This window comes from Labeo rohita, chromosome 24 (assembly GCF_022985175.1).
Source record: "Labeo rohita strain BAU-BD-2019 chromosome 24, IGBB_LRoh.1.0, whole genome shotgun sequence".
Lineage (NCBI taxonomy): Eukaryota > Metazoa > Chordata > Actinopteri > Cypriniformes > Cyprinidae > Labeo > Labeo rohita.
The window spans coordinates 23,911,929-23,928,613 of NC_066892.1; the positions used below are offsets into that span (position 1 = coordinate 23,911,929).

At 37.1% G+C, this 16,685-nt stretch overlaps 1 protein-coding gene across 2 annotated transcripts in view; it reads left to right on the forward strand.

Annotated features, from left to right (window-relative positions):
• Positions 1-15,010, forward strand: part of gpr158a (G protein-coupled receptor 158a) — a 131,276-nt gene extending 116,266 nt beyond the window's left edge. Inside the window, exons 7-12 of one of the 2 annotated variants that reach the window (XM_051098012.1) lie at positions 2,875-3,113; positions 6,423-6,561; positions 9,672-9,777; positions 9,871-10,017; positions 10,169-10,252; positions 10,668-15,010. In XM_051098012.1, the coding sequence (XP_050953969.1) occupies positions 2,875-3,113; positions 6,423-6,561; positions 9,672-9,777; positions 9,871-10,017; positions 10,169-10,252; positions 10,668-12,608 (2,656 nt within the window). In that variant the 3' untranslated portion in view covers positions 12,609-15,010. The remainder of the gene's footprint in view (positions 1-2,874; positions 3,114-6,422; positions 6,562-9,671; positions 9,778-9,870; positions 10,018-10,168; positions 10,253-10,667) is intronic. The other variant, XM_051098013.1, reaches the window with a different exon arrangement.
• Positions 15,011-16,685: the final 1,675 nt, after the last annotated feature.

Sequence of the window (16,685 nt, forward strand, 5' to 3'; positions counted from 1 at the left end):
TTGATTTAGCTGCTGTGAAACCCTTTTAAGCACAGTTAAAGTTTGTATTATCCCTAATTTCCAATTAAAGTAAGCATCCTATAAAGTGTCAGAGCTGTATGTTCCACGGCTAGTTCATCAGGGGTAAAGTACGTTTTAAAAAAGATTCACTACATCGTTAAGCTACATGCCAAAATGCCTGCTTAAAATCGTTGAGGGAAAACAAATAACAGGAGGTACTTGGGCCAAAATGGCCACAGTGTTTACATTTTATTGAATGGTTTGGACAACAAAAGCAGAAAATGAACAGTGGATAGCCTGTTTATTGGGTTCTGAGGATCTGGCCTCCAGAAGAATAGGATGAAGGAGAATATAGGCTTGGTGGTATGATGTATGCTGGGAATGTCAAAAAGACTTAATGGCATTCGTAATTAAGGCAGCAGAAATGAATGACTTCCCTTCAGATCTAGACAGAAATGGGAATATACTTCACTTGGGTGAAAATTAACACGTTGCTCAGATAATTTTTTTTTACTAGACGCTCATTAAAGGGGTGTAGATGACACTTTATCAATGTGACATAAAGACAAACGATGATAATGAGAAGACTCTGCGCGCTAAGGCCATTTATAAGCTTGTTTGACGAGCCAGACTTTGAAATCAAAAATTGGTCCACATCCAAAGAGAAGAATGTATGTATTATTATGTCTAATGTAATCAATATTGACCTTTACTTTCTTAATGCACATTCATGTGCAATTCTTCAGTCATAATAAAACTTCTTTAACAAAATATTAGGTGGCCTTAACAACTTTATATTAGGTGGCCTTAACTACTTACATTTCAATTAATAATTTGATACAATGTACTTATTGTGTACATACATTGTATTTTTATTTTAAAGGGGTCATTGGATTCAAAGTTCACTTTTACATGTTGTTTGAACATAAATGTGTTTTGGCAGTGTGTGTACACAACCACCCTATAATGCTAAATACAGTGGTTTTTATTTAATCTGTAAAAATAATTTCCCCTTTTTTAAATCAAGTCATTCTCAGCATCTTGTCTGTGTGACATCACACCGAAGAGGCCGCATCGAGAAATTTTAACCAAAGCATGTTATGGACTTTTCATTAAGACCCTAAAGAATCATATCAACTTGTGGAAAATGAGCATCCAGTGACCCCTTTAAAAATACCTGTGTGTAATTACATCTGTAATTAATTTCTGTAATTTCATTTATAATTACACTACTGACCCATCCCTTACACCTTAATCCTCCCTTAAACCTACCCATATCACCAAACCTGTCCCTAACCTTACTCATATTCCACCTCAATAGCAGCAAAAGTGTTTTGCAATACAATATGAACACAAGTGCACTGTACTTATTTTTTGATGTAAGTCCATAGTAGTTAAGGCCACCTAATATGACGGCCTTGTCTCATTGTTTATATGTAGGTATTTAAACGTAACATTTAGATGCACAAAACATACATTTTTGTACATTTTTATTGATGCTAACACGTACAATTTAGACATATTTTAACGTTTAAAACGTACAAATCGCTACGTATTTTTAGCTAAAAAACCTAAAATATTTGCATATCTTTTATATCACTAAAGTATTCGTATCAATGCCTTTTTATCACTTTATCAATGAGCAATTTAGATTTTTAGACACCTTAAAGGAGAAATCCACTTCCAGAACAACAATTTATAAATACTTTACTCACCCCCTTGTCATCCAAGATGTTCATGTCTTTCTGTCTTCAGTCGTAAAGAAATTATGGTTTTTGAGGAAAGCATTTCAGGATTTTTCTTCATATAACAGACTTCAATTGTGCCCCCAATTTTGACTTCCAAAATGTAGTTTAAATGCAGCTTCAAAGGGCTCTAAACAATCCCAGCCGAGGAAGAAGGGTCTTATCTAGCGAAACGATAAGTCATTTTTTTCAAAAAATTAAAATTTGTACAAGGAATAAATACTTGAACTATATTTGATTTAGTTACCAGATAAACAAAGGAAAAAACAGTGTGACACATAACGTAGCCTATATATGAGTTTCAGTTCATTTTGTGACAGCAGGAAACTCAAATGGCAGAAAGCGACATCCTATTTGTTTTCTTTATTTTGCAAAAGACCTTTTATAGTGATGCATTATTAACAAGACAGTAAATGACAGTGTTTTCAGTTGATTTTGCTGGTATAAGGAAACAGTTGAAGTAATCGCACCAACGCGTGCACACACAAACCATATCAGTTCCAGCATTGCTGACTTGAAAGCGCAGTTGGTACTTTATCAAAATAAAATAAAGTGAACCAAACATTAGCGTCCCCGCCTCATTGTGTTACTGTTGTAACGTGACTGAAGTACAAAGTCTCTAATTTACATAATTAATAATAGTTTAGCATTTAGATACATCGCAAATACGGAAATATTATGGAATATTTGGATTTGTGCCGAATGAGAGAGGTAGGATACAAGAGCACAAAGTTCCATTCCGCAAACAGTGGAGTGCACAAGCCTTAAAAGTATACTGCATTGTCAGTGAGAGACGCGTTCGGAATCAGCACATGAGCACTGTCTAGTCGTCTTTGTTTTCAAGTGCGCAACTCCTGGCATTCGCTGTTCTTCTGTTGGTGGTTATCAAACAGCGTTGCATTACTGCGGCCGCCCCCTTCTGGAATGAGGCTGGATTGCGTGTATTTGTTGTAAGGCCTCATGCACCAAACCGAGATGTCCGTACCATGACGGTTCGGTACGAATACATGTATCGTTACACCCCTATGAGATCACGTTGAATATGAAGTGGGATCTTTCTAATCCAATCTCACATCAGTTCCAATATGTAAGTGATAATGACACAATGGTTGTTTTCATTGTTTTTCAGGGTTCTTAAGGTTTTCCTGTCACGCACAGCCCAACGGATCCCCTACATGACCAGCTGGAGAGTGTTACGTCTTCTGTGTATCATCCTGCTGATTGTGCTGTGGTTTGCAATAGCCTGGACCGCTGCTGTTTGTCAGAATCCAAACAGACATCTCGCTCTCATCAGTGTGGGCTCCACCACTGATGGGCTACAGTTCAGCATGTGTCTCCTGGACCGCTGGGACTACATGATTGCTGTGGGTGAGTGAATCTGTTACCTAAGAGCTTCCTGTATGAGTTTTTGCCATTTTAATGAGCATGGGCTGGAATAAATTACTATTGGAATCAAACGGACTAGATGAAATGCTTCCAAACATGGACACTTATTGAATAAAAGACAGTACAGAGAATCTGAAATGGTTTACACAAAAATGAAACTTAAGGGTCATTCACTCACCCTCATGTCATTCTAAATCTATATGACTTTCTTTCCTCCATAAAACACAAAAGGCAGATGTTTAGTAGAATTGTCCCTGTGCGTAATGTATATTGGGGCTGTCAAGCCCCAAAAATAGCAAGAGAGCTCCATAAATGTAGTCCAAACAACTAATGTGATATATTCCAATTTTTCTGCAGCCACTTTTTCTGTGAATGACCACTTCTTGTTAGAAATTACACATCCCTTGTGAAAAAGATTTGTGCTTAAGTGAACTGAATGTGTACTTAAACTGTACTTCAAATCTTAAAAGTACATTTTTAGAAAAATTTACTTGCAGATAATATAATAAATTATGAAATAAAAAGCCACTGAAGTATACTTCAGGGTACCCTTTTATTGTACTTTGAAGAAGAACACTTATTTTGACATAGGGTACGACGGGGCTAAAGGCTCCCTGAGGTAAAAGGCGCTTTTGATTTTATTTTCCTCTAAACCACTAGATGGCACAAAAATGTGGTATAGCACTTTCAAAACGTTCTTTTTTCAAGACGCACGTGAGAATTCAGCTGATTCTTAATGTGTTCGCTGCAAAGTTGATTCTGCACGTACTTCTGCACGATCTGATATTTGATGTTTTTTTTTTTTTTTTTTTTTTTTTTTTGATTTTTGTAGATTTATGTAGCAAACGAGAATCGCTAAAATTATTGGATATATTGTGAGACAAAGGTCTTTTTTAATGATTTACAGTTTTAAGATAATTAAAGCAAGAGATCTTAAATAACAAAGAATATGTAAAAGTATGGTATTTTGGGTAAAAAGAGCCCCTGCTGTTGAGGCTAAAAGGCACAATAATTAACATGATAAGTAATAGATGGCTTTCCATTTGTTGACGTGACACTGTTAGATTCATATTTACATGGTAAATATCATATATTATATTGGGTGTCCATCTTAGACATAATCACCATGTTTAGAATGAAACCATCATATTTAAAAACATGATATTAATCATATCATGTCATATAATAAAATATTATTTGTTGTTACTACTGTACATCTATATTAAATTATTATGGGATCTCTTTCAGTGCTTTCAGAATCTTTACTTTTTAGAAAGATTTTGTTTATGTATTTTAAAATATATGTTTTATATTAACATATTTAATGACAGTATATTTATTTAACAAAAAATAATTATTGTATTTATCAAAATATGCAGAAAATAGTACAAACACTAAAGTGATTTTGTACAAATATTATATATATATATATATATATATATATATATAATTTGTATCAATACTTTATCAATACAGTGCCTTTTGCCCTATACTGGTGAGCCTTTTACCCTGTGTGGGGCAAAATCTCCCCTTGCCACCTCTTATAGATTTCTAGATTTTTAAGCAAAATAAACAACTTGTGTGGTTTATTTTCACACAAAATCTGTGGGTCCATAATTTATTTTTTTTTTTTTTAAGATATGCCTTTAGCCCTTTGGCTCTTTATTATCATTGAACCCTACTTTTAACTGTAGCGTGTTGTTCAGTATTACATTTAAAGTTAATATATTTGAAATGCATTAAATGGCAACTTCATCATTAGAAATGTGTAATACCAAATGCAAAATTCTGTCATGAAACTCTCGAGGGCTCAGACCTGATATAATGACATTATCATCCACATGGCACAGCTGATTGGTTTCTTTATGCATTAGCAGCCAGTAATCTTGCTGCTTAGCATTAAAATACTTGGCTAGTGCTTGCTGCAACAGTTGCAGCACGCTTTAGAAACCCTCCACCTTCCCTAGCTCCACCTGTATAGATTTGCAGTGGGGTCATTTCATGTATTTTATACATGGGGGTTATTTCATATGTGCATCAGTAGTATTTCTACATGCTCAAAGCAGCATGTCTGTGGATGTATTAACAGTAGCAGGTTTCGGTACTTAAACATGTTAGCAAGGTGCTAATCATGCTAACAACATGCTAATCATCTTAAAACACACTATCAACATGCTAGAAAATGTGCTAATCATGCTGGAAACATGTTAGCAACATGCTAACAACATGTTAATCATGGTAACAACATGTTAAATCATGTTAACAACATGTTAATCATGGTAACAACATGTTAAATCATACTCGCAACATGCTGTCAACATCTATCTAATCTATCTAAACTTTTAAACTTCAAGCTTTTACAGCTGCTTCAAACTTTCAGGCTAGGCTTTATCAAGCCAACTTCAAAGTTTGTTCACAAACTTTACCTATCTAGTTATTATTGTTGTTGTAATTAATTTTAATTAATTAATTTAACAACAATAATGAAAATGATTACCTTACTACCTCCTTATCTGTATTTGTACGAAATGGATATTGTAAAAAGAAGGCTAAATCAAAAGTGATACAATGCACTCTGTTGTGTATACTACTCATTTTGACACATCTTGTATCATTCAGGTATAATTTTCACACAACAAAGTGAACACACTCTGCACAGTGTCCGTACTATTTATGCGTATCTTGTAAAAGTAAAGTATGCTAAATCAAAAAGGTCATCATGGTCATCATGTTCCTAATACAAGCCAAGGAAGTGATGAATCAGGGCTGTCTTGGCACTAATTGCAGACACATAGCGGATCTCACAGGAAGCATCAGTCGGGCTGTGACGAATCGAATTCAGCACAAATGTTTATTCTGATGTCTTATCTTCAAGCATGGCAGATAGGAATGTGCCCAGTGTAACACCTGGACAAGTAAGCATCACATTGATGATGACAGATTTTCACTGGGGAACACATGTTTATTGATGTCAGGCCAGCTGACAGGCTAACATTGTATAGGATGTGTCAATTGGGGATGGGGAACTATAAAACTTTGGACTACCTTCCACAACTTCATTTGCAATTGTCTGTCAAGCAGTGTCCAGAGAATACAAGCAATCTAAACTGCTTTTATTGCATTTACTGACTGTCTTTTTTCTCTATCATTATAGTATTTTCAATCTAGCGCTATATTGGGTTGTAACAGAAAGGTTTTGACAGCCACATCATTCTTGGATTGATGTGGGAACTGGTAGGCCCCAGGTACTAGTCAGTTGGGTGTTAACTCTATACTACCTTTCTCAAACAGCTGAGTTCCTGTTCCTCCTGTGGGGTGTGTATCTGTGTTACGCAGTGAGGACCGTCCCCTCAGCGTTTCATGAGCCACGCTACATGGCCATCGCAGTGCACAATGAGCTCATCCTCTCTGCCATATTCCACATTTTAAGGTGAGTTGCTGCCACCAAGGACTTCCTCCTTTTTCTCAAACTTTTTTTTAAGGCCCACCCACATCAAAAGATACAAATAGCTTGCAACAGATACAGATGTTGTCTTTGGTGCACACGCCTAATAATAATTAACTGGTTGCTTGTGTATTTTTCACTAAAGTGATACAGATAGCTTACTGGTTTGGAAGGTTTCACCTCATTTATTGCCATTTCAGGCACATTTTTAATAGAAACCATTGATATGACATCATTTTAATATCCATTCTGATTGGTCAGTTTAATATTGATATTTTTGATTAAGATATCAGCCTCCCCCCTGTGCTATTTGAACAATTTTAACGCTTTTAGTTCTTATGTTAATTTTGAATGCATTTTTAAGGAAGCACGGCTTCCCCTGCCCGATGGACTGACACTGCCTTCTAAAGAGTTGGTTTAGGGTTGTGGAGCGTATGAATAACTTCAGCAGTAATGAGGCACTCATTCAGGCAGGCACTTGAACTTTTATACAAGATAAAGGCAGTTGACTTCAAAGGCAGGGCATGCGATTTTTAGAAGTGCTGCATCGCTTGCTTCTCGCTCCACTGTTTCTACAGTAATTAATCACAGTAAAGAGCCATGGGATAGTGTTACTTAACTATCTGTATTTTGGCGTAACAGCACCCATGTCCTTTCATCATAAACAGTAATTAGTGCATTGTGGCAGCCAGTGTTTTCAGCATACACAGGTCCTTTTTAGCTTACCTCAGGAATCTCAGAAGGTGATGTAAGAGCAATAGGAGGAAAACTTTTAAAACACGTACTTATATTCTGCATATGTATCGACATGTCCATGCTATTCCACGTAGCAGTGCATCTTCCATCTCAGAGGGACGTTCCATTTCCAGATTAAAAGAGCTGGAAGCAACAAAAGTGCAATACTTACTGCAAACATGGTAAAGGGGAACACAGTCTCCCAGCAGGTCAACACAGATAAAAAAAAGAAATATGACAATGCACAGATGCACACCATCAAACATCAATGTGTGACTGCAGGTTTGATTATAGCTTGTATAAATAATACAATTTCTGATAAGGGAGCATAGTTTTCTACTTTTTGTGGTGCATTGTGGGATTTTTCAGGAAAGAAAGTTCCAGTGCTTTTGAAGGTTTTTGTGATTAAGACAGCCTTCAAAATGGCTAACTCCCTGATCACTAGTTAGAAGAAACAGATCCATGCTAATGTCAGAGGTAACTTCTGAGCATTAATTGACATTCACACTGAGATCTACTAAAAGTTGAGTTAAATTCTGTCATTTTGAATGGGGCTTTACTTGTGCAGTTCAGGTGTACTGTTCACATGTCTTGAGTTTCACGAAGTTGAGTTTAGCCTTTTAAATAACTCACTTAGTAGGTTTCATTTTAGTAAAAATCCTGTTTCTGTAGGTAGCGAGGTGGCCATCTGTGAAAATGTGAGTAAGAGAGATCATGCAAAATGCATGTTATATTTTTTTTTATTTAGTACTGTCCTGAGAAAGATATTTTGCATAAAAGATGTTTAAATAGAGTCCACAATACAAAACAAATAGTTAAAAATTATTAAAGTAACCCCCTTCAAAAGTTTGGGAACCCTTGGTTCTTAATACTGTGTGTGGTTTCCTGGATGATCTACGACTGTTTTTTTTTTTTGTTTTGTTTTGTGATGGTTGTTCATGAGTCCCTTGTTTGTTCTGAACAGTTATACTGAGCACTGTTCTTCAGAAAATCCTCCAGTTCCTGCAGATTCTTCAGTTTTCCAGCATCTTTTGCATATGTGTACCCTTTCCAGCAGTGACTGTATGATTTTGAGATTTATCTTTTCACACTGAGGACAACTGAGTGACTCAAACACAACTATTAAAAAATGTTCAAGCATTCACTGATGCTCTAGAAGGAAACATGATGCGTTAAAACCCGGGGGGTGAAAACTTTTGAACAGGATGAAGATGTCAAAATTTTTCTTATTTTGTTGAAATATCTTTTTTTTTTCCTATTTAGTACTGCCCAGTACTAAACAGGAGATACTTGCATGTTTCCCGGAAGACAAATTAAGTACAATTTACCTTGATTTTCAAAAAGTTTTCACCTCCGGTTCTTAATGCATCGTGTTTCCTTCTGGAGCATCAGTGAATGTTTGAACCCTTTTTAATAGTTGTGTTTGAGTCCCTCAGTTGTCCTCAGTGTGAAAAGATCTCAAAATCATCCAGTCACTGCTGGAAAGGCTTCAAATATGCAAAAGAGGCTAGAAAACTGAAGAATCTGCAGGACCTGGATGATTTTTCTGAAGAACAGTGCTCAGTTTAACTGTTCAGAACAAACCAGGGACTCACAAATAACTTGCAGCTATTTTTAATTTCATAATTTGTTCATGGAATAATTTCAATTTCAATAATTTCAGCTATTTTTTCTGTCTTGTGGACTACATGTAAACATCTTTTATGTAAAATATCTTACTCAGGACAGTACTAAATAAAAAAATAACATGCATTTTGTATGATCTCTCTATTTTGTTCAAATTATTCACATTTCCACAGATTCTTCAAGGGGTTCCCAAACTTTCGCATGCCACTGTACATGGTTTGTATTTGTTCTGCCTATCACCAAATAAAGCAAAAGGGTAACTGATTATTCATTTTTCTGTAAATCCACCCACAGGTTCAAGCTATGAATTAATGGGTTCTTAGAACGAGTGCAATGATTAGTGATTCTGCATAGAATTGTTTAAATTAGAGTAATAGTGTAGAGTGTAAAAGTGTCATAAAAGCATGCTATAAAAAAAGTTTATGGGGAGACAAGTGAGCAAAACATGTTGCATTAGATGTTGCTTCAGAGCTGAACAAAGTTGTAACATTTACCATATTACCCACTTTGGCTGTGCGGATACCATATATTGATAATGACATCAATAAGAATTTGGTTGTGACCAGAGCCACACCTATAATGCACACATACCAGACGACTATATTGTACTGTATTGTTATAGGAAGTTTCCAAAATGAAAAATATAGAAATTGCAATGGTTTATTTTATTCAGCCTATCACCAAAAAATGCAAAGAGTAGATGATTATTAATTTTTCTGCAAATCCACCCACAGGTTCACTCTTGCCCCAGAATTGCACCCAGACTGGATGCTGATGCTATTCTTTGCTCATACACACTTGACAGTGACTGTCACTTTAGGGTTACTGCTTGTGCCAAAGGTAAACCCACCAATCATCTTTCATCCTCTGAATCATTTGTTGGCTAACATCAAATTTTACAGAATCTCCTAAACACTCATGTCTTTCCCACAGTTCTTGTTTGCGGGTACACATCTAAGGGATGACATTGCTACAGAGGCCTATGAAGATGAATTGGACATGGGCCGGTCTGGGTCATACCTGAATAGCAGCATCACGTCCGCCTGGAGTGAGCACAGTCTGGACCCAGAGGATATACGGGTAGGTGCCCTGCTTTCTTTCAAGGCTTTCTTTTCCCCTTGACTCTCTCTTGCCTTAGTAATTAACTGAAATTTCATAATCTGCAAATATCTCTTGACCCCTTGTCCTATAACTGACAAACATACTGAGCCATGGCAGTTTTTTATTGCAGACACCAGAGGAAATGGGCCAGCTAAGTTCTATTAATGGCTGTGGCGTAAGGTCTTGCGACAGTCTTTGGGAAAAACGTACCAACGTGAGCAGAGGTTTTCGTTTGTCTGTTAGAGCTGAAGAAGTCTCTTACCAAAGACTCAAATTTTGTTCATAGAAAGGGCATTTTGCTAATGGGCTAAAGTTCTGCTCTTGGTATAAATTTCAGTGATAATGCTTTTAAGTTTTTCAGAGGCTGTTTCAGACCTAACAATAAAACATGAAATTTTCGTATTTGACACCGTCCCAGACTGTCCTGTCTCTAATTAGTGTAAAACAGCATGTTGGTTTGGTCTAACGTCTTCGAGGCACTGTCTGTAGTTGCATATAATGACTAGTTCTGCATGTTTTCTGTGCAATAGAGCGTCTGCTTCGCTGTAACTAGAATCATTTCATTTCTACACTTCTACAACTAGACATATGTTGTGAGTTAATGGCCCATCTTGTCTTCAAATCCACAGGAAGAGCTGAAGAAACTCTACTCCCAGCTGGAGATTTATAAGAGGAAAAAGATGCTGGCCAACAATCCTCACCTGCAGAAGAAGCGCAGCTCCAAAAAGGGGCTAGGTCGCTCCCTCATGCGCCGCATCACTGAGATTCCAGAGACAATGGGCCGCCAATGTAGCCGCGAGGACAAGGACCTGGGTGAGCATGGGAGTAACCGCAACAGCATCTGTGTCCTGAGAAAGAATCCTTTTGACCCCTCACACTCTGTTAAGCCTGCCAAAGATGAATCCTTGAAGAGCAAAGTTTTCTCCCTTAAAAAGTCCCACAGCAGTTATGACCATGTTCGGGACCACAGTGAGGATTCCAGCAGTTCAGTAACTGACAAGATGGAAGTTGCAAATACAGAAGGCTCCCTTCTGGAAACCCTAATGGGCAAGAAGCTGGTCAAAAAGTCCTCTGAGAAGATCGATGCAGCCAGTGAGTCAACAGAGTCAGTTCCCTTGGTGTGTAAGTCAGCCAGCGCTCACAACCTGACAGCTGATAAGAAACCTATTCACCCTAGAACATCTATGCTGCAGAAATCTCTTAGTGTTATTGCCAGTGCCAAAGAGAAAACGCTTGGTCTAACAGGAAAGGCCCAAGCAGCGGAGGATGCTACAAAAAAAGCAAATCAAAAGAACAAGGATGCCAAGACCTCCGCTGAAGCTGAAGATAAAGAGGGTTACCCGAAGATGATTGTCAGTCAGTCAGTGGAGTACAAGCAGACAGCTGCCAAAACCGGTATAATGAAGCCACAGATGAGCGGAAGCCAGCCCTCAATTTGCTCAGAAACAGCCAAGGGGAAAGACCTGTATGACCTCTCTGAGGTGTGCCCTTGGGAAGTGGAGGACTTGCCGACTCCCTCCGAAAACAAGGTCCAGAAACATGTGTCTATTGCCCCCGATCAGACCACCACAGTCCATGGAGGCAGCAGCAAGGCGACAAAGTCGCAACAGCAAAAGCAGAAAGGCACAGAGCAGTCATCCTCGGTGGCCAGACATCCAGCCCAGAAAGTTGCTGACAAAACAGACGTATGTCCGTGGGAGGAAGGAAATGGAGACCACGGTCAGGCAGTGGGGCCAAAATCTCACTCCAATAGTAAGCCTGCCATATCCCAACCCCAGGCATCCGGAGAGGTTGCCAAGGTTCTAAAAGCGGAGGTCTGTCCATGGGACTTTGAGGAAGTGTCGAGCAAGCTAAAGGACTCGGATCGCTCCCCTGACCAGAGCAGACCAAGAAAGGACACCACACCAACTGAGATCAAAGGGAAAATAAGCTCCTCGCCTACTGAAGTCAAGGGCAAGGGTACAACACCTACAGAGGGCAAAGCAAAGAGCATTCTCTCTGAGCCTACTAAATCCACAGGCAGCTCACTACAGGCGCCCTCTAAAGCAGATGTGTGTCCATGGGACTTTGAGACTGGGTCAGGTCCCATCTCTGAAAAAAACCCTTGTTCTTCTCAGGTTTCTAAAACAAAGGAGACCCACGCTATAAAGAAGGGAACATCTCCTGTCAGAATATCAGAAATGGAAAGAGAGAACGCAAAGGGTCCTGATGATGACAAAATGAAATCAAACGCGAAAGACAAGTTAGCCTCTGGCAAAACGAAAGAAAGACCTGTGAGCCAGTCTAAACTGGCTGAGGTTTGTCCGTGGGATCTTGATAGTAGTCAGGAAATTGTCTCAATGGAAAAACGTCAAAGTCCAAATGTTGCATTAGCAAAAAGCAAGAAGACAGAGGTGTGCCCTTGGGATTTTGAAGATGCGGCAACTAGTAAAGAAGTCAATCGGAGCACCAGTTCAACCACTGGCAAACAGAAAAGTTCAAATTCCAAAGGCAGAGTTACTAGTGGTGTTAAAATGGCAGATGTCTGCCCTTGGGACTTTGATGACCAAGGATCAACAAAAAAGGCATGACAATTTACCTGAGTGACCCATTAGTTAGTCCTCATTATATGTGCTTTTTCTTTCATAAATACACCATGAAATAAAAACTTTAATAGAATTTATGGTGATTTGGAGAAGAAAATCAACATGTCGCACAAGCTGCCTTTCTCTTCAACCTTTTGTTTTCCCTTTGTGTTTTTTGGAATAAAAGAAACAAAATAAAAACACACACAAAAAAACAAAAAAAAACAAAAATGCAACAACTCACCAGGCATTCCAGATTTTAAAGTATTGGTTGAACCTTTAAATAGAAACGGTAGTTTACAATTATGCAACTCTTTATGTGCAATGTAAACAAGATGCCTATACTCACCACATGTATCCTCATTAACATTTGAACTCTCATAGCAGCTGCATCTGTAGCCTCTCCTTGACTGTGGCTTCCACAAAAGATTGTACAAGTTCCTGTTACATAGGAAGGTGTGGACCATGCATGAAGTGTCATGGAGTAAGCCTGATCCATTTCCTCGTTTGCTTTCGTTTCATTCGTTATCGTCTGGTTTGAGTGAAAATGAATATTTGCCAAAGATAGAGGTCAAATCCAATAAATCTAAGAACTCAAACCTCAACAGCATAATAGAGACATTTGTACAGTGAGCCCAATTCATGCGGCTGCTAGAAAATTAGCCTGTAGCACTTTAGTTAAGAACATGCTTAGAAAGACAGACGTAAACTGGACAGAACTCCATTCATATTTGCCCTTGTTTGTTTTTGGCCTTGCTGTTTTATGCTGTTCTGTGGTGAGATCATACGTGCACATCTGCAACACTTTTTTTTTTGGTTTTCTTGACTAGAAAAAAGCTAGAAAAAATAAACATTTCCAATGCTTCCAAATTTGCTGATATATTATCCTGAATGTGCCTATTTAAATAGTCCTGTACCAGTCTTATACTTTGTATCGGGAGATGTGAAACCTTTGTCATAGCCCATGTTACAAATACTTATTGAAACACTTGATGAAAATCAGCATCTTATTTTTGAAAAGAAATGAAGTTTAGTTTATATATTAGTAATGTTGCAAAATTGTAAATGCTTTTTGAAAAGGGGTACGCTTTGAAAAAAAAAAAAAAAGTCCGCTACTCAGTTCATGGGACCATAGATATTGTTTCTCTCGGCGTAGGGCACAATCATTAAGGTTTCTCCTTCTAATGTCTTTCTTTTTTGTGTTTTACGATTAGAACGCTCAAGACAAGATATGAAATATCAAATTCCAGTCTCATATCAAATTCTAACCCAAGCCTCCATTTCTTTAACATGTATCTGGTATCCTTTAACATTTTATGACGATTACATCAGTTTACAAATAAAAATCTTGCTCTTACCATATTGATTTTTTTGCAAAATGTATCTATTTCTTAGAAGAACATTCTGAAACGTCCCCAGTGGCCACTGATGTGAATTCAACAATGTATCTAAATTACTGTTGGAATGTTAACATATCTTGTATGCCTTCTCAGCACATGGCCATTGGTAATCTGTAATGATGTCAAGGTAATGGTGTTACAACACATGAGGCATGAACTGTTGTACAGGTTAATGCCTAGTAATGAAATGTTCGCATAAATGTCGACATATTGCGATTGAAAAATATTTTGACCCAATCCTAGAGTAACTAAATGGTTTTAAATGTATTGACAGATTCTTGTGTTTTGTATGTGCACAATATGAATTTGCAAGAATACAGAATAAACAGTTATACCATGTATATAGCTACCAAAGAGGTAAAAAACAAAACAAAACAAAAAAAAAAGTACCTAAATATTTCATCCTTGACATTCTGTGAAAATCAAATGATGTCACATTCCCATTTCTCCACAGTGGGTTAAAATTACTAATGACCTTTGCGTTACAGTTTAACTTAAAACTGAGATAAAAGTATGTTCCCATGCTAATATTTACACAGATGGGTCATTCCTGTTCTGCAGTACTTTTTTATAATAAAAAAATATGATCTGGTCAAACTTGACATGATTATTTATCACTAAACTTTAATTAAACATTAATTATTTGCTCAATGAAATTTTAATGGCTATAAATGAAAATGGTTTTTCATTTTACTCTCTGAAAAGTGGTAACCTGCTATTTTTACCTTAAAAAGAGCCATTTCTACTGGATTTAACCCCTCAAAAATTTGTTGGCATAATGTATACAGGTTAGTTAAGTGATGTTAAACAATATTTTTAAAGACGATAAATCAAGCCAGGTAATTTAGTTGTTACTATTTATAGGTATATACCTTTTTTTCAGCGTAGAAGCGCATAGTATCTTGGGACATTTCATTTTATTGGGACTCCATTTTAATTTAATTGTGATACTGCAATAAAAGAAAAATAACTTTTCCGTTTTTTAAACATTGTAAGTTTTATACAAAATGTATTGCCAAGTAGGAATGACCCAGGTAATATTTTATTGACTACAAAGCAGTAATCAAGAGAGAAATGCCACTTCCCAGATTTATGTAATCTACTTATAATTTTTAAGCCCAAATTTCTGCTATTCTCATCAGGATATGTGCACATGGATTTCTAGGTACACTAAAGGGAACTGTCAGCAACCTATAGTTCAACTGCTCCTTAACTGTCTAGTCATCTCATACTCTTGTAAGAACAGAAAACTTTCTAGAGTCTGTTCTTAATGTATGCCTAGATGGATGTGTAAAAATGACCAACTTTGTTACATAGAGAATGTTTCTGGGAATGGTTGTTGTATTGTAGTGCATCCCTCTAGTTTACAAGTTTTACCCATCTGCAGGTCCTCAGTTGATCTCTATGTAGTATGATGTAAGCACTCAACTCATGACCTGTCAATGTTAATGGTAACCTTGCCTATTACATTGTCCTAGTGCAATGTTTAGTTCAGTTTTTGGAGTTTACAGAAGTGATTATTTATCTATTTATGACTTGATTTTGATTATTTAGCTCGTTTACTTGGGCCCCTCGCGTATCCCACCACTGTCACGTGTTGGGGGGACACTCCTACTACTTAACGCGGTATTGTCTTAGCTCTAACTCTCGTTGCTTCTGCATGATAATGAGAAATTAGTAAGACTGATGTTTCACTGCCCTTGATAGAACTTAAAAAAGAATCTTTGATCTTTATTGGACTGTTACAAGTTGTATAGTGAGTGAAACTGTACCCTACCCACTGTATTATGTGCTTGTTATATTCAATGCTCTATGACAAGCTTATAGCATACACATATGGAGATATTTGGTAGATTTATATTGTGTAATATTGTGATAGCATGTACATAAAAAAATACCTCCTCTGCAATAAATATTTCTACAAAAAGCAATTTTGCGTTGACTGAATGAAATCTAAATGAATTAAAAAAGTTTTTATTGTAGTTTTTATTACTTTTCACAAGAATCTAGTACATACTGGAACTATTCTGGTCAGGAAATGCCCACTTTGACTACCATACACTCTTAAAAATAAAGGTTCTTTATTTGCATCAGTGGTTCTATGAAGAGCCTTGAACATCAATGGAAACTTCCAAATGCAGAAAAGGTTCTTTATAGTCGAAAAAGGTTCTTTAGATTTTTTAAAATGTTCTTCAAAATGGTTCTTTTAAGAACTGTTCATTGAAAGGTTAATTGGGGAACCAAAAATGGTTCTACTATGGCATCACTGCAAAAACACCCTTTTGGAACCTTTGTTTTTAAGAGTGTAGTTTAAGTGTGTGTGTGTGTGTACTTGTTTTTGCTACATTGTGGGGACCAAATGTCCCCACAAGGATAGTAAAACCTGAAATTTTTGACATTGACATTTTGACAATGTTAAAAAATGATTAAAAATAGTAAATGATGTTTATCTGAAAGTGTAACGATGCAAACATGTTTTCTGTGAGGGCTAGGTTTAGGGTTAGGGTTGGGTTAGGGGATAGACAAATATTGTTTGGTCAGTATAAAATCTATAGAAGTCTATGGAAAGTCCCCACAATTCACAAAAACAAACGTGTGTGTGTGTGTGTGTGTGTGTGTGTGTGACTTAGATCAGGTAAAGCTGAAATCGATAATACACCTCGTTCAAATGGTTGTACAGACA